This window comes from Sorex araneus, chromosome X (genome assembly GCF_027595985.1).
Source record: "Sorex araneus isolate mSorAra2 chromosome X, mSorAra2.pri, whole genome shotgun sequence".
NCBI classification, from domain to species: Eukaryota; Metazoa; Chordata; class Mammalia; order Eulipotyphla; family Soricidae; genus Sorex; species Sorex araneus.
Window position 1 is genome coordinate 11,585,639 of NC_073313.1, and position 17,206 is coordinate 11,602,844.

Genomic DNA, 17,206 nt, shown 5'->3' on the forward strand with positions numbered 1-17,206 from the left:
GGTAGAAAGTCTAGTACTTTCTGTATGTACTTCAACGTGTACAATTCCTGCATCACACATGGCTGCCCGCGCCATTTCTGGGGAACTTCCCCAGCCACTACCATCTACTCTCATCTGTGAGAAACCACAGCCCCGAGACAGCTCTGTGCTTGGCTGACTTCGGGGCCACACCCCGCACTGCTCAGGGCTTACTCTGACTCTGAGCGCAGTGATCAGTTCTGGTGGTGGTGTTGGGGGGGGGAGAATCAGACGCAGGCTGCCTGCAAAGCAAGCGCCCTCCCCGCTGTCCTGTCACTCTGGCCCTAGAGACCTGGCTCTCATTCTGGATTCTGCAATGTTTGGGGGGTTCTCCGCAGACCATCTCGAATCTCTCCCCCCCACACCCCCCACACACACCTGGCTCACTCAAATCCCTCTGCTTTGGACCGATGGATTTCTCACTCACCCAGCTACAGTGCCGGGAAACCTGCAAGTGTACTAAACTGACTCCGCCCCATTCCCTCGCATCCAATGGGTGAATGAGTTTGTGGCGTTTATTTTATAACGCTGTCATCTGTTTACTGATGGATGTAATAAATATTTGTTACCAGAAGCATCCAAGGATGTGCTGGGAGGGCTATTAGCGCCCTTTCTCCCCCTCCCGCCCCCGTTCCCCCCACCCATCCCGCCGGTCGGATTCAAGCGCCTTAAAGTGGGTATTTGCCATGGAAAAAGCCCAATTCCAGGGCTTTGGGGCGAACGCTTAAAAGGCTACATGCAGGCCCGGGAAGGAACAGGGCGAGGGGGATTCCTTGAGGGGAGCCCAAGGGTTTTCCTCTTGGCAACGTCCAAGCTGAAACGCTGAGCTTGTTCACCCGGAAGCTAGTAGAGCGGGAGGCGAGTGCCAATCTTTGGGGACAAGAACAGAATCCAAAGGGTGGAGAACTGCCAGCTCGTGACCTGTCAATCTGCCTCCAGGCTGTCCCCAAGCCGGTGAGGGCACTGCCGACCAAACTCCCCATCCTGGACCGAGAAAGGCCGGTAGCGCTCGGGCCGGGCGGGGGTGCGCTCCTGGACGTGTGGGCCGGCTCGGCCCGGGCGCCCCCGCCTGTCGCCACGTCCCGGCTGCGGGCGCCGCGGTGACCTCGGAACACGGAGTCCCGCGTGTCCGGGCAGAGTCGCACCTGGGGCGCTCTCGGCGCGGTCGCCGCGCCGCCACCTAATGCCGATCGGCCACCTGCCCGCGGGCCCAGCGCTGGCTCGGCCGCTCGGCCCCGAGTCCAGCGGCGCGGGGGCGGGCAGCGGGCGCGGCCCCCGGGGCGGCGCGGGCAGGTGGCTCCGCGGGCGGCGGCCTGACCCCGGCCCCACGCCGGGCTCCGAGGGCGGGCATGGGGCGGGCCCGCCGCGGCCTCGGCCAGTCCCGCTCCGGTGCCGCCGCCCCCGCCACCCCGCGCGGCCGCCGTCCCTCCCCGCCCCCCCTCCCCTCCCCCACGCGCGCGCCCCGCCCGCCGCGGAGCCGCGCCCCGTGCCGCGATGAGCAAATGAGCGCGAGCGGGGGCACGAGATGTCAGTTCCACTCCGGGGACAAAGTGCTGTGCTTCGAGCCTGACCCCACCAAGGCGCGGGTGCTGTACGATGCCAAGGTGCCGCCGCGGAGGGCGCGGGAGGCGGCGCGCGGGCGCGGGCGGCGCGGGCTCGGGAAGCGGCGCGGAGCGGGGCCAGCGGCGGGGCCGCGCGCTCCCTCACGGCGGCTCCCGGGCCCGCGCCTGTGCGCGCGCGCGGCCGGCAGGGGGCGCGCTTGTGCGCGCGCGCGGGGGAGGCGGGGCGGGGCGGGGCGGGGCGCTTCCGGTCCTGGTGGGAAGCGCTGCGCACGCGCAGCGGGCACCACACACGCCGTGGGGCCCATGGGGCCGCAGTTGGGGCCGGCCGTGCGCTGCGGACCCCGGCGAGGGCCTCGCGAGCAGGAGGCCGCCGGCCGCCGGATCCCGTCGCCGTGCTAAGGCTCCCGTCCGGCCCCGCTCACCGGCAGAGCCCGGGCCCGACCTCGCGCCCCCGTGCCGGGCGTGAGTGGCTCCCTCGCGTCGCCCCCCTAAGGCCGCAGTGGCCCTGGCCCCGGGGACGGACGCCGGGGCCCCGCGGCCGATCCCCGCGTCGGACCCCGGGCCCGTCCGCCAGCCGCTGCCGGGAGGAGGTGCCTGAGCCCCCCCCCCCGAGCGGCTCGGGGCCCGCTGGGAAACGGGGGTTCGGGGTGGGCTCGGTTCTGGGGGGGGGGAGGGATGCCAGGCCGGGGCGTTCCGCAGCGGGGCCCCGCCCGGAGCCCAGCCCCCCACCCCGTCCCTGGTCGTGCCGTGTCGGGCCCCGCATCGGCCCCAGACGTTCCCTCCGGGGACCCCCACCGACAAGGCTCGGGGCCCGGGCCGCCGCGGCGCCCCGAAACTCCAAGCCCCAGGTGTCCCCGGGCGGCTAAGGACAAACGGGCCGGCCAATGGGCGCCCGGGCTGCGCGCGGTGTCACCGTGCGGGGCCAATCCCGCGCCGCGTGGAGGGATGTTTCCTATTTTGAGACATCCACTCAGGGAAATACATGGAATTGAAAGGAAAAATGCTTCACCTCGGCTCTCAGGCTAAAAAAGGACAGGATGCTTTGTTTTCTCGGCCAGAAAGGTCCTAAGCGTGCCCGGTGCGGTGTCTGGTAGCACAGACGTGCTAGCGTTTGTGGCCGACCTTTCCTGCTTTCAGATTGTCGATGTTATTATTGGGAAAGACGAGAAGGGCAGAAAGATTCCAGAATATCTGATCCATTTTAATGGTTGGAACCGAAGGTGAGTGGACTGCTTTGACGCGCACGGGGTCATGGCAAACTTCTGGGTTCAGTTGTAGAAACAGTTGTGGGTCCGCTTTGCCTCCTGCTTGGTTGTGTGTGTGTGTGTCTTTGTCACTGAACCTTGCTCCTTGCTCCAATGTTTACTTGAAAGCAGCTGGTGCCGTTAGGAGTCTCTGGAATTCTGGAAGCCCCCGTCTCTTTGTCTGAATAAGTGCTTGGGCAGAGTTTATTTGCATCCTTTATTTGTGATTTTAAAAACATTGCGGTCATTTTCTAAAATGTGAATAGGACCCTTGCCGTTTCTGTCAAAAAATGCTGAATTTTGCTTTTTCCTCCCTGTTTTGTCTGATTAGTTGGGACCGATGGGCAGCTGAAGATCATGTACTTCGGGACACCGACGAAAACCGGAGATTACAGCGTAAATTGGCAAGAAAAGCTGTCGCTCGCTTGTAAGAAAACCAAAATCTCGCTACCGGTGTTAATCAGTGTGCTTGCTCCTTTGATTTTATTTAATCAGCCCTATTATATGACAAGTAGGATTTTTTTTAAGTAACTTCATTTATGAAACTTAATAGTTTCCATTGCCTTCTAAATCACTGCTGTTTTCTGGGAGGTTACAGTGTGGAAGGGGAGATTACCATTTATATGCTAAAGTTGAATACTTTTAGGGCACTTAATAGTAATTAGGGGCTGGAGTGATAGCACAGCGGGTAGGGCGTTTGCCTTGCACGCGGCCGACCCGGGTTCGATCCCCGGCATCCCATATGGTCCCCCAAGCACTGCCAGGAGTAATTCCTGAGTGCAAAGCCAGGAGTAACCCCTAAGCATCGCTGGGTGTGACCCAAAAAGCAAAAAAATCTATAGTAATTAGATCTCTTTGCCTCAAGACTCATGCGAGTCGGTGTTAAATTTGATGCTTTTCAGGAGAAGCTCAGGACGGAAGAAGCGGCGCTGCAGGCTGCCTGGTGTGGATTCTGTCTTAAAAAGCCTTCCCGTTGAAGAAACACATGAAAACGACGAAAACTGTGAGTGGCTGGACTTGACTGGACTCTGGCTAAAAAACCCTTAGTCCTGCTTCTTGCATAGTGCAGGCAAGATGAGGGCCAGTCTGTATTAGGAGTTTAGCCAGGGAGCATTTCCAGCCCATTGCATTCGTCTCTTCTGTTGATGACTAACTGAAGTTTCCATAAGTCCACAATCAAATCTCAATCATAACCAAATCAAATCTCCATGGTCAGGAGTCAGGCTCCGGACCCTGGCCAGCCGGGGCGCTCTACTTGTCCTCACCCCCCGGGCTCTGTTCTCAGCTTATATTCTCGGCACATCCTGGCCTTTGGACCCACTTGGGAATGTCCAGGGGAACCACAAGACCCCGGGTTACTAAATCCTTCCAGATCACGTGTGTGGTTCGGGCGTTAAGCCGCTGCTCCGTTTCTCTCCGTGCCTCTCCATTCTGAAAGACATATTTGCGTGCGGCACATCAAAGACACGCAGGACTGCATTGTCTTAGTGTGGACGCTCGAACACTCTTCACCCGGAAACTGTTCTGTGTGGAAGAGTTAGGGAGGTCACAGGGACTCGTGCAGTTTTGTGTTCTCTTTGGGTTGGGGGGGCCACACCTGCCCGAGTGGGGGGCTGCTCCTGGCCTGGTGCTCAGAGGGTTGCTTGTGGGGGTGCTGGAGGGACCGTGCAGTGCCAAGGATGGGATCCTGCATGCAAAGCCGTCTGGCCCCCTCTGCCGTTTCCCTGTCCCCAATCATGCCCTTTGCCTGATAATCTTTTGTTTCACCTAGCAATAAGCACTTCCTCTGAGGACAGTAGTGAAGAAAAGGATGAAGAAATAAGTGAAGAAAGTGATATTGAAGGAAAGAGAGAAGTGGTATAAAGTTTTCATTATAAAAACTGTCGGGGGTATATATTTTAATGGTCCTGATCTTAATGGTAAAATTCTCCAGCTGTGAACTATTTTGTAAGAATACACTTTTCAAGCCACATATTACAAAGTGGTACGTGGTCTCTGGGGAAAGCATCTCGTTGGTACTTCCTGTAGGAACCCCTCGCCTGCTCTTTACACACAAGGCAGCCTCACAAATCACAGTTGCCTGTTCCTCTCCAGTGAGATGGTGAACTTGGTTTTTCTCTCTTACTTTATAATGGGGATTTGATCCAGTAAATGTTGCTAATTAGAGTTTTGTCTTCGGTCTGCTCTCGAAGTGAACACGAGTCCCACTGATAAATGTAAGCGGGGAGCAAATGAAAGCGGCCGTTCACAGAGGCCTGAAATGGCCTTTGAGGCCGCAGAGGGCTTCGCAGTCGAAGCTGTGCACAGGTTCCATTTGGCGTAGCTGTTGGGGATCCCTGTAAGCTTGCTTCATGGCAGGCTTTCCTGCCTAACGCTTTCTCTGGACGACTGTTTGACGTAGTTAAACTGAGAATTGTGCTGTTGCAGAAGGAAGACCCAGAGCTGCAGCCTAAAAGGGAGATGGAAGAGAGAACCATAACGATAGAGATCCCCGAGGTTCTGAAGAAGAAACTGGAAGACGATTGTTACTATATCAACAGGAGGAAACGGGTATATAGGGAGGATACCAGAGATTCGCGGTAGAGCTTGTATGTCGCCCTCTCTCGCGACCACAGCCTCCAGCGATTGAGAATCTTGGCGGAGTGATACCTCTTAGGTCTTGTCCTGGCTCAGGTTGTTGTCAGAGTTCTCTGAGAGTAGTGCTCCGCCGCCCATGCCGGTGAAGCACAGTGTCCCTCAGCCCCGGCTGCCCTTACTCCGCCCTCCAGGGAGCTTCGCAAACCCCGACGGCCCAGGCGGCAGCCAAAAGCTTTCACCGTAATGGGTCTGTGGCGGGGGTTGGCTGTGGATCTAGCCTTAGAGGCGCACGGGTGGTTCTGCTGGACCCCTCAGTTGAGGTCCACTGGTTTACGAAGTAACACTTGTCCACTCCAGGGGGATGTGGTCGGGACGCGACCAAAGAGAGCGCTCCAGAACTTCCTTATGGAAAAGATTCTCTGAACAGAATTGGCTTGACTTTTGAGCTAAAGAGTGGTAAAGACTAGACCAGTGTTTCTTGGAATATATGGTATATACAATGGGATGCATAAATCCAATGTCTATATTATTGTTAACAGTTAGTGAAACTTCCATGCCAGACCAACATCATAACTATTTTGGAATCGTATGTGAAGCATTTTGCTATAAATGCAGCCTTTTCAGCCAGTGAGAGGCCTCGTCACCATCATGTTATGCCACACTCCAACATGAATGTGCATTATGTCCCTGCAGAAAAGAAGTGAGTCGGGTGGGAGGGGATCGGTGTTTCATGGTTCTCTCTTTGTATATTAGGGAAGTGACTAATATGGTAACCCTGTCTCCATTTCAGTCGCTCGCAATTTATTTCATTTGTCACTTGATAATTGAGCCTGTAACAACTCAGTAACACAGCGAATCTGAAAGTATTGTCCCGTTCTGTGACTGTCTGCGTATGTGGTCTGGGTGCGTGGTCTCCGCGCTGCCTCCGCATCAAGACCAGTAATTTTTTTTTCGGTTCTATAAATGAGGAGAGCTAATTCTTTTGCCTTGAGAAGCACCAGAATGAAAGATGAGCATTTTATCAAAGCTTATTTACAATCAGGTCTTTTATTCCAGTCAGGGCAATCGTCCTCGTAATCTGCTTTGCACACGTGACCCAGCTGGAGGCGAGTCAGACAGGTAGATGTTGGAGTTGAAGCAAGGGTTAGGAGGAGTTCAGGGGGGTGGTCCCTTGTCGCTCCCAGTGTTTGGGGTCTGTCCACCTTCTGCAGCACAGGCTTCCTGGGCTGCTCCTTGGCACTGAACAGTTTCTTTTGTGTTCAGTGTGGTAAGTTAAAATGACTAGTGCACTTTCTGCACTTTCTAGTATAGCTCTATGTTCCCATGTCCTTATCGTTAGCACCTATAAATTAATTGCATTCTCGATCTGTGTAGCTGTTAATACATAGTACTTAACACTCTCCCTGGCTAAAAAAAAAAGTGCAACTTCCTTGTTTGGAAATTCGGAAAGCCTTTCACGGATCTAATTGCGTGTTTCTCGTCCTCTCAGTGTTGACCTTTGTAAGGAGATGGTGGATGGATTACGAATAACCTTCGATTATACGCTTCCGTTGGTTTTGCTCTATCCGTATGAACAAGTTCAGTATAAAAAGGTGACCTCATCCAAATTTTTTCTTCCGATTAAGGAAAGTGCCACAAACTCTAATAGGTAAGTGACAGAGCCCACGCGGCGCGGGGCAAACAGTTCAGCGTGGTTTTGGAGAGAGCCCGCCCTACCCCAAGGCCAGGCCGTGTCCTCTGGCACCTTCAGATGCTTCTGAAGGAGTTTGCACAGTGGGGATTCTAGCCCGGGGAACTCAGTTGGTTTCGAATAGTTGGTTTTGCTTTTTGGGTCACACCCGGCCGTGCACGGGGGTTACCTCCTGGCGATGCTCAGGGGACCATATGGGATGCTGGGAATCGAATCCAGGTCGGCCGCATGCAAGGCAAACGCCCTACCGGCTGTGCTATTACTCCAGCCCCCTCGGATAGGTTTTTGTTTCAAATTGTTTCAAAATTTGTTCAAAATTGTTTCAAACATTTGTTTCAAAATTTGTCTCGAAATTGTTTCAAATTTGTTTCAAAAAGGATTATGAAATCCCAGTGATACATAGTTAGAAGGTTGTTACTGAGTATCAGTCATACAGTGTTCCCGCCTATCCCTTCACCAGTGTATATTCCCCAGCATCAGTGTCCCTAGTTTTCCTCCCACCCATCCCCCCTGCCCATGCCTCTGTGGCAGATACTTTTATATTCTCTCTATGTGTCTCTTTTTCTGTCTCTCCCTCTCTCCCTCCCATTTTCCTTTTAGGCGCTGTGGCTTGCAGTAGTGTTGCTGATTGTCTCTGTGGTCCCTTCTCTGTCCTATCTGCCCTCTCACCCTTCACACACTTTCGTGACAAGCTCCCTGCCATAGCCCAGTCCTCCGGGCTCTTGTTTGTACCATCTTTGGGTATTACTCACATCCTATGTTTTTCTTATATCCCACAAATGAGTGCAATCATTCTTCGTCTGTCCCCCTCGGTGTGACACATTTCTCCAGCATGAGACTCTCCATGGCCATCCCTGTATAAGCAAATTTCATGACTTCATTTTTCCTAACGGCAGCTGTTGGGCTTTGGAGTCGCCCTTGCCTTCTCGGCAGAGGGGCGGTGAGGCGGAGGCGGCCTTTCTCGTTTTCGCGCCAGACATGACTCACTGGGGACCAGTGCGCTTGTCCCTGTGCCCAGGTCCAAACCTTGCGGCTTCCCGTGTCTGGGGCGGGCCGTTCCCCCGTGAGCGGTTCCCCTTCCCGGCCTCTGATTGGAGCCTTCACCTGGGACTGCACGGGCGACGGCTGAGCTGCAGCCTGGTGTGTGCCCGCTAGGTGGCGGTAGCGCCCTCATGGCCATGCCCAGCTGAGCAGCCTCCGCTTTGCTGGCCGTCTGCAGTGCCCTGCGAGCTGTTTGTCACAGCGCTGCACCCCGGGCCAGGGCTGGGCCCGTCCTGTGCCGAGAGGAGGTCCGGCACAGCTGGGCGTGCTCTCCCTCTCGTGCAGGAACCAGGAGGAGCTCTCTCCCAGCCCCCCTCTCTTGAACCCATCCACGCCGCAGTCCACGGAGAGCCAGCCTGCCTCGGGGGAGCCTGCCACCCCCAAACGGCGCAAAGCCGAGCCCGAAGCTCTGCAGTCTCTGAGGCGCTCCACGCGCCACTCGGCCAGCTGCGACAGACTGTCAGAGAGCAGCGCCTCGCCGCAGCCCAAGCGCCGGCAGCAGGACACGTCCGCCAACATGCCCAAACTCTTCCTGCACCTGGAAAAGAGTAGGTCGCCGAGGGACGGGCCAGGGCCCCCCCCCCCCCGGGGAGGGGACAGCCACCCGGCTCTCGGGCTTCCCTTGCCCAGCCCAGTTCTTGCTGCCTGTCCCAGCGCTTTCCCCAGGAAATCACACGGCGCGCGGTGTTTTGTTGGCACTCCTGGCACTTCCCGTGTTCTCAGAGGCGACCTGTCAGGACTTGATTTCTCTTTGGGGGGGGGCGGGAGCAGGTTTGCCAGACCCGCCAGTGCTCGGGGATCACCCCTGCTGCTGGTGGGGGCCATATATGATGCCCGGGATTGAGGCAGGGTTGGCCGCGTGCGAGGCCAGCGTTGATCCCTGTGCTCTCTCTCCAGCCCTCAGCACTTGCCTGATGCATTTATTTACTGATGTTTGGTTTTGCGGGGACACACCCAGTGGTACTCAGGGCTACTCCGGGCGCTGCACTCAGGAATTATTCCTGGTGGAGATCGGGCCGACATACGGGACGCTGGGGGTGGAACCTGGCCTGGCTGCGTGCAAGGCCAGTGCCCTCCCCTCGGTGCCATCGCTCTGGCCCCCAGTGCTTGATCTCTCTGCGTGTCTTGTTGCTGTTGTCGCCAGCATAGTATTCTGGGCACTGCCTTTTGTAACAGGGACTTTCACTTAGCCGCTAGAGATGGGCAGTTTCTCCACTCTGCGCCTGCTCTTGCGGCAGGCTCCGATCCAGGCCGATAACGCACCTCTTTTTCCTTTTGAAGAGACCCCTGTGCATAGCAGATCCTCCTCGCCTGTCCCTCTGACTCCGAGCAAGGAAGGGAACACTGTGTTTGCCGGCTTCGAAGGCAGAAGAACTAATGAAATAAATGAGGTAAAAAGCTAATGTTGGGGCTGGAGCAATAGCACAGTGGGTAGGGCGTTTGCCTTGCACGCGGCCGACCCGGGTTCAAACCCCAGCATCCCATATGGTCCCCTGAGCACCGCCAGGAGTAATTCCTGAGTGTAGAACCAGGTGTGACCCAAAAAGCAAAAAAAAAAAAAAAAAAAAAAAAGCTAATGTTGCTCTTCCTCTCCTGGTTCTTTCTCTCCTTAGTGCTGGGGAAGGGGCAGCAGGAAGCGCCGTGTTTCCCTGGAAGTGTTGGGGGGACTGTGCAAATGAGTCAACTCGTTAATATCGTGCACAAAATCGGGCCTTGGGTTTCTAAAATGAGAACATTATTAGGAGTCCATACTTATATTGTTTTTTCCTTCTTTGGTTTTTAGGCCACACCCCACGGTTCTCAGGGCTTCCTCCTGGCTCTGCACTCAGGGTCACACCTGCCACGCCTTGGGGGACCATCCGGGTGCTGGGGATTGAACCCAGATCAGACCTGTGCCGTAGTGTCCTGCCTGGTGGACTCTAGCTCTGGCCCTGACTCGCAGTCATGTTAAAAATATCAGTAAGCGAGTGCAGTTCCTGAGGCACGGGCTTTTTTGGTTATTGGGCCGTACCCGGCAGTGCCAGGACTTTCTCCTGTCCAGGGGTCAGATCGCTCTGTGCTCAGGCGGTGATACATGGTGCCAGGGATCGAAGCTGGGTTGGCTGCATGTGAGGCGCGTACAGTACCCGCTGTCCTGTCTTCTCATGTCAGAATTTCACTGTATAGGACAGGTGCTCACACTTTTCTGCAGAAGGCCGGAGATGAACTATTTTAGTCTTTGTGGGGCTTCTTGTCTCCGTCTGGTCTCTTGGACCGGGTGCGAGGACCGTGGCTGGTCCTGGATAAGCTGGGACACCCTGCATGGTTAGAGTGATGTTGAGAGAAGTTCAGGGAACTGCTAGTCTAGACAGTCCCTGCGGGAACACTTTGGTGCTAGCATTTAAGGGTATGTTGAGATACTCCGAAAGACTATTTTTCTTTTGAGGCTTCTGGATAGTCCAGCTCGGGGTTGTTGTGTGAACCTGGCGTCTGTTGGTGACAGTACAGCCCCTTGCCCTTGGGAAAAAGGATTGTTCCCAAACTTCCTTGGAAGCAACCCCCTTTGCAGAAAAACCACTCAGTGGCCCCTGGAAATTACCATTTTGAAGCGAGCACCCCCCCCTTCTTCCAGGGTGCGGGACTGGCATCAGAAAACAGATCGGCTAAGGGCTGGAGCGATAGCACAGTGGGTAGGGCATTTGCCTTGCACGCGGCCGACCCGGGTTCGATTCCCAGCATCCCATATGGTCCCCTGAGCACCACCAGGGGTAATTCCTGAGTGCAGAGCCAGGAGTGACCAGTGTGTATTTCTGGGTATGGCCCAAAAAGCAAAAAAAAAAAAAAAATCAGAGAAAAAAAAAGAAAACAGATTGGGAAGTGCCATTCTGGGTCACGGGCTGCAGGCTTTCATGTGGAAGCAAATTTGCTTCTAGGCCTGTGAAGCCTGTCCCATAAGGTTGCTGCTTCCTAACTGCATTCGGGGCTGGAGGTCAGTATAGCGGGTAGGGCGTTTGCCTTGCACGCGGCCGACCTCGGTTTGATTCCCAGCATCCCATATGGTTCCCCGAGCACTGCCAGGAATAACCCTGAGCATCGCTGGGTATGACCTCCCCCCCCCCCAAATAAATAGCATAGTTCTGCATCCACCCCACAGGCGGCCTCCATCCTGGCGGAACCAGTAATCCAAACTGCAGATTTGGTGGGCCCAGGCGCTGATTCAGAGGCCCTGGATTCCATCCCTAGCACTATTAGAGGCTTTCTGGGGGCTGGAGCGATAGCACAGCGGGTAGGGCGTTTGTCTTGCATGCGGCCAAACTGGGTTCAAATCCCAGCATCCCATATGGTCCCCTGAGCATGGCCAGGGGTAATTCCTGAGTGCAGAGCCAGGAGTAACCCCTGTGCATCGCCAGGTGTGACCCCCCCAAAAAAAGTAAAAAAAAAAAAAGGCTTTCTGGCCCGAAGGCGGGCTGCCCCCATGGCCCTGCGCCTCTCGGCGTGCTCTGTGTGGTGGGGTGAAGGGCCTGCTCCTGGCTCTTCACTCGGGGGCCACATGGGGTGCTGGGGTGGAGCCTGGGTCAGCCTCGTGTGAGGCGAGGCCCTACCTGCTGTATAATCGTTCTGGTTCCAAGCTTATGTTTATTTTGATGGAAGGGCATCTTTTTTCCTCTCCAAACAGTTGTCATAGTTTTTAGGTGATTAGAAGTGTCTCCGAGTTGTCAAAGAAGTGAGATGTATTTATGTTCTTATTTTTTAAATAAGTGTACTGGGTTATTTTATTTTTAGGGTTTTTTTTGTCTGCTTGTGGGCCACCCCTGGTGAATGCTCAGGGGTTACTCTTGGCTCTGTGCTCAGGGGTCACTCCTGGCGAGGCGCGGGGGACCCTATGGGATGCTGGAGATTGGATCCGGGTCTGCCACATGCAAAGCCAGCGCTCTGCCTGCTGTACTTGCCCTCCAACCCTCCTGTGATTTATTTAAAAAGCTAATCCGTTTTGAAGAAATGATGGGCAGCTCTTGCCGTGCAGACTAGTGAGCAGTCTGTCTAGAGAGCGCATGTGTTGCCCATGAAAAAGCACCAACTATTTGGTCTCTTCTCGAGCAATTTGGAGGCATTTCATTTTATACTTTATCTTAGGGCCTGTTGACTTCCTGCAGCTGTCCGTTGAACTGAGCGTTTTTATGGCTCGCTCTTTAGCATCCTCGGCTGGGGCCTCCCGTAGCCCTGGCTCTTGCCTGCAAACAGCTCTCATAGGAAGTCCGATGGGTGGCCGAGAACTTTCCCTGCAGCTTCCACGTTTGCTCTTGTAATCACTTCCTGAGGTGCCAGAGGATGGGCACTGGGCACGGGGGGTGGAGCTGGGACAGCTGCTCTGTGACTTCCGGCTGCTGTGGGGAACAGAGTGTTCAGAGAGAATGGTACAGCGTTATTTTCTTACGCTTTTCGTAGGTACTTTCCTGGAAACTTGTGCCTGAAAGTTACCCCCCGAGTGACCAGCCACCTCCAGCCTCGTTTATTTATGGGGCCCAACACTTGCTGCGCTTGTTCGGTAACAAATCCCCCCCTTTTACACTTTGATTTCAACCAGAGTTCGCCTGGTAGCTTAGGTGCATCCTCTGATACTTTGAGGAAAATCTTTGAAAGGGGACTTCTTCCCCCACAAAGCACTGAATGAATCTTAATTTTTGTTGAAACTGTTAATATTTGTACAGCTACTCTGTTTAGCAGACGTTTTGACTGTGTTTGATAATGTAGATGTGAATTAGAACAATGAGAAATGGGCATAGAAGGTCCCCGAGGTGGCCCGCACCCGGCCATTTGACAGTGGGAAATGGTTTTGCTTTGTTTGTACTGCAGTGAAACTTCCGGAAATCCTTGGGAAGATGTCCTTCGCCGAGAAGAATCTGAAGGCTTTATTGAAGCACTTTGATCTCTTTCTGAGGTATTTGTAATTATTTTAAGACCTTCTGCCGGGGCTGGAGCAATAGTACAACGTGTAGGGCATTTGCCTTGCACACTGTCCGACCCAGGTTCGATTCCCGGCATCCCATATGGTCCCCCGAGCAGTGCCAGGAGTAATTCCTGAGTGCAGAGCCAGGAGTAACCATTGTGATTCGCTGGGTATGACCCAAAAAGCAAAAAAAAAAGAAGAAGAAGAAGAAGACGACGACCTCTTCCTTTCTGACGCGGCTTCTTCGGTGCAGCATCACCTAAGTAGCTGCTTCTAACTAGAATTGTAATAGAGGGTGTCTTTGGCATTTCCTTTCCCCCATAATTTATCCAGTGTGAATCAAGGCTATCCATTTTGCCACAAGAAGAATCTAGTTGGACATTAGCAGTGTGAATAGAAAAAAGTTTTCTGTAAGAGAAGGGATTGGGGCTGGAGCGATAGCACAGCGGGCAGGGCGTTTGCCTTGCACGCAGCCGACACGGGTTCAATTCCCAGCATTCCATAGGGTCCCCCGAGCACTGCCAGGAGTAATTTCTGAAGTGTAGAGCCATGAGTGACTCCTGTGCATTGCTGGCTCTGACTCAAAAAGCAAAAAAAAAATGTATTGAATCACCGTGAGACTCAAAGTTGCTCCCGATTGAGTTTCAGCTGTACAGTGCTCGAGCACCTGTCCCTTCCCCCAGCCCGCCGTCAGTCCCAGGTTTCCCTGCCCGAGTCCGGCACCAGGAAGTGTAGAGAAAAAGCCTTGAGGCGCTTGTTTGAAGGGTTCCTGTGCCAAGACTGCCACCTAGTGGACGTTTGTTTCTAATTCACTCTGTACAGCTCATGAAAGGCTTCTACGAACGAGCGATTAACATACAAACCAGATAGTAGCGTGGGTGGAAGTAGCCTCGATAGGGAGATCACAACCACCTTCTTCCTTTGTCTAATATAAATGTTATAAATGTTAGAGCGGCCGGAAGTTCAGCTTCGGCTTCCTGGTCTTTGGCCCGACCCATTATCGTCAGCAGGACCTCTGTTTCCCCCTTGCAGGTTTCTGGCTGAGTACCATGATGACTTCTTCCCAGAGTCTGCCTACGTGGCCGCCTGCGAGGCGCACTACAGCACCAAGAACCCCAGGGCGATCTACTGACATCTCGGGGTTCTCCAGAAGGCTCCAGTAGGGAGCTAGGAGGTGGTGGACCTTCCTTCCACACTGGCTGGCGTGGGGACGGGGGGCTTCCAGTAGGGGCAGGCCCATTTGTTTGAGTTGTTTTCATATTTAAATGTTTTCTTTCGGGGCGGAGGGGGGGGCACAGTACCCGGTGGTGCTCAGGACCTCTCCCGACTGCTCGGGGGATCATACGGTGCTGGGGATTAAATCCGGGCCTCCCACATGTGAAGCATGTGCTCTAGCCCTTTGATCCATCTCCCTGCCTGAAGTTATTTCTGTTACAGATTACTTCCTGGGTGCCTGAAAGGGCTCTAATATGTGACCTTTGCCATTGTGTTCATGAAAGCTGTAATTGCAGGAAATGAGCTATACTGATGCGTTACAGTTTACAGAATGAAATTGCATAAAGTAGATGATTTCAGTAGTTGTTATAGTTATTTGCTAGTGATGATATTTTATAGTTATTTGTTAGCAGCAACTAGAATTTATTTACAAACTCCTTGGCTGTGTAACTGCCCAGCAAATTTCAGTTTTGCTTCAAAATCGCAGTGTAGTACCAACATACCTTGGAGTTGATATTGATAGCAAAAAAAAAAAAAATCCATGCAGCTATCCATGTATTTGCTTGCTACAGTTCATTTTCTGTAAAACTTTATTTTTACCAATTTAAATAAAGCATTGCTTGTCTCGAGGATTTTACAGCTATCCTTTCTTGTGTCATGTTATGTCTCCCTTTCTGTAAAATGCTATTTTTCGTGATCTAAATAAAGCCTCGCCGGTCTTGTTGGAAAGCGCCGGGAGAGAAGCTTTCCCTGTCGTCCTGTCCTCTGTATCACAGAGGAACAGTCAGGCTTGGAGAAACGTTGTTTCATGCCTGTGCCTTTTTGGTTCCATTCGCTTTGGTTTGCCTCACGGCATCTGGACCAGAAGGCGATCACCGGGGTGGGGACGGGGCTTCCCGTGGGGGCAGGCCTGTTTGTTTGATAACATTTGCTCTTCCCTGCTAGCAGCTTGTCACTGTCCAGTCCCTCTCCAAGGTCCCAGCGTTTATTCCGCTCCATCAGCAACACTCTGCAGCTGCCCTTTCATCCTCACGCGACTCTGCGCCTCTGCAGTTCCGGTCCCAAGGCGGGATGCTCCGCCTCTGCTTTGCCTCTGCTGCTCCCCGGACCGTATGTTCCCAGGATCCTTGCATAAGCGAAGGCTGCAGGGAGCTTTGGAAGGTCCCCACTGACGCGGTTGAGGCATGGGTTGCGAACGCCGGGCCGTGAGAGCTGGAGCACGGAACCCAGAGTCGAGGCCATCTCCGTGCGCCAAGTTGCCCAGTTGGACTCTGGGTTTGGGTGTCTAATCTAGAAGCTTCCGGGGGCTCTTGCTCAGCTTCATTTCCCTTTGGTTTATTCGGGGCCTGTTTCAGTAGGGGCTCACCTGCAGCGTACTCTAAACTGTTGGAGTCTGGCTACTGCATTGTAAAAGCCGGTATCGATTAAGGTTTCGTAGTTTCCGGTAGCTCCGAAGTCAGGAGTTTACAGCTGCAGATCGCCGCTCCGGGCTCTCCACCGTTTCCCCATGTTCCCGTCCCTGTCTCCCACCCCTCTGCTCCCAGTTCTGTGGCTCTGTCGCAGGCTGTGTGTCCATTAGGAATGGCCTCAAACTTTGTTTATGTTCTGCACATGAGGGAGATGAGCTGGTATTTATCTTTTACCTTCTCAGGTCACTCAGCCTGACATTGTGCAGTTCCTCCCAGGTTGCATCACACCACAAGGTTTTATCTTTTCTTATAGTCGCATACCCTCGCCCATTGTGTATAGGTACCACAGTTGACTCAGTTCATGTTGTGCTATCTGGTAGTTTCCAGATCGTGGCTCTCAGAAATAGCGCTGACACTGAACCGAGATACTCATGTCTTTTTTTTTGGGGGGGGGGGTTCACACCCGGCGATGCACAGAGGTTACTCCTGGCTCTGCACTCAGGAATTACTCCTGACGGTGCTCAGGGGACCATATGGGATGCTGGGAATTGAACCCGGGTCGGCCGCATGCAAGGCAAATGCCCTACCCGCTGTGCTATTGCTCCAGCCCCCAATACTCATGTCTTTTCTGGTGAATGTTTTGTGTTTTGGGGAGTAGGTTCTCAGGTGGAATGGCAGCGTCCTATGGAAGCTTTATTTCCGTTTTCCAGAGAGATCGTACCATGCAGCATTTGCAGCAGCAGAGGGTGATTTTCTGTTATTACCATGTTTCCGGATGAGAACGCTATTCAGGTATCCCAAAGAGGGATAGAAAGAGCTATGCTAGTTCTATTTCTATTAGGAGAATCACGTTTCACTCAAGTGAGAGAAGAAATCCAGAGTTCTGACCTCCGTCGAAGGTCAAGAATCAGGGACACTAGGGCTGGAACAATAGCACAGTGGGTAGGGCGTTTGCCTTGCACACAGCCGACCTGGTTCAATTTCCAGCATCCCATAAGTTCCCCCTGGCACTGCCAGGAGAAATTCCTGAGCGCATGAGCCAGGAGTAACCCCTGTGCATCACCGGGTGTGACCCAGAAAGAAAAAAAAAGAAGAATCAGGGACGCTGTCTCATTTGCCAAGGCAACGAAAATCAGATGGGCCAGACAAGTAATGCGATTCAGAGACGACTGCTGGACTAGAGCTGTTACCGATTGGATTCCACGGGACGTCAAAAGAGTGCGTGGTTGCCCACCAACGAGACGGTCAGACTTCTTCGTCAAAACCCTGAATGAACGGTTTGAGGCTCTTCCTGTTCCTGGAGCGAGCAGATATCATTGGGCTACACTAGCACGCAACAGGGACAAATGGAGATGTTACTGGGGCCCGCTCGAGCAAATTGAGGATCAACAGGGTGACAAGTGATACAAGTGATACCATGTTTCCACCAGCACTTAGGAATTCTGGTCTTCCTCTTGTAGCCCATTCTTGCTAGGATAAGGTGACGCTGTTGTTTTCATTTGTTCTTCCTGGATAGTGACGTT

The 17,206-nt window shown here is 53.8% G+C and overlaps 1 protein-coding gene across 3 annotated transcripts; it reads left to right on the top strand.

Moving 5' to 3' along the window:
* Positions 1-1,489: 1,489 nt before the first annotated feature.
* MSL3 (MSL complex subunit 3) lies at positions 1,490-14,906 on the top strand. 3 transcript variants are annotated; one of them, XM_055121830.1, is made up of 14 exons: positions 1,490-1,622; positions 2,718-2,800; positions 3,156-3,251; positions 3,727-3,827; positions 4,596-4,681; positions 5,252-5,374; positions 5,941-6,101; positions 6,458-6,520; positions 6,891-7,049; positions 8,418-8,680; positions 9,414-9,523; positions 12,558-12,657; positions 12,966-13,050; positions 14,092-14,906. In XM_055121830.1, exons 1-14 carry the CDS (start codon positions 1,521-1,523, stop codon positions 14,189-14,191), a joined length of 1,632 nt encoding a protein of 543 aa, XP_054977805.1. In that variant the 5' UTR covers positions 1,490-1,520; the 3' UTR covers positions 14,192-14,906. The 3 variants fall into 3 exon arrangements, with proteins under 3 accessions (XP_054977805.1, XP_054977806.1, XP_054977807.1); XM_055121831.1 differs by having other exon boundaries at positions 4,596-4,678; XM_055121832.1 differs by lacking the exon at positions 6,458-6,520.
* Positions 14,907-17,206: the final 2,300 nt, after the last annotated feature.

Excerpts from the sequence above, each read along its gene's own strand:
- MSL3 (XM_055121830.1), top strand. The coding sequence starts at position 1,521 with ATGAGCGCGAGCGGGGGCACGAGATGTCAGTTCCACTCCGGGGACAAA. Across the intron at positions 1,623-2,717 it reads GGGTGCTGTACGATGCCAAG|ATTGTCGATGTTATTATTGG; the intron begins GTGCCGCCGCGG and ends TCCTGCTTTCAG. Across the intron at positions 7,050-8,417 it reads AGTGCCACAAACTCTAATAG|GAACCAGGAGGAGCTCTCTC; the intron begins GTAAGTGACAGA and ends CCTCTCGTGCAG.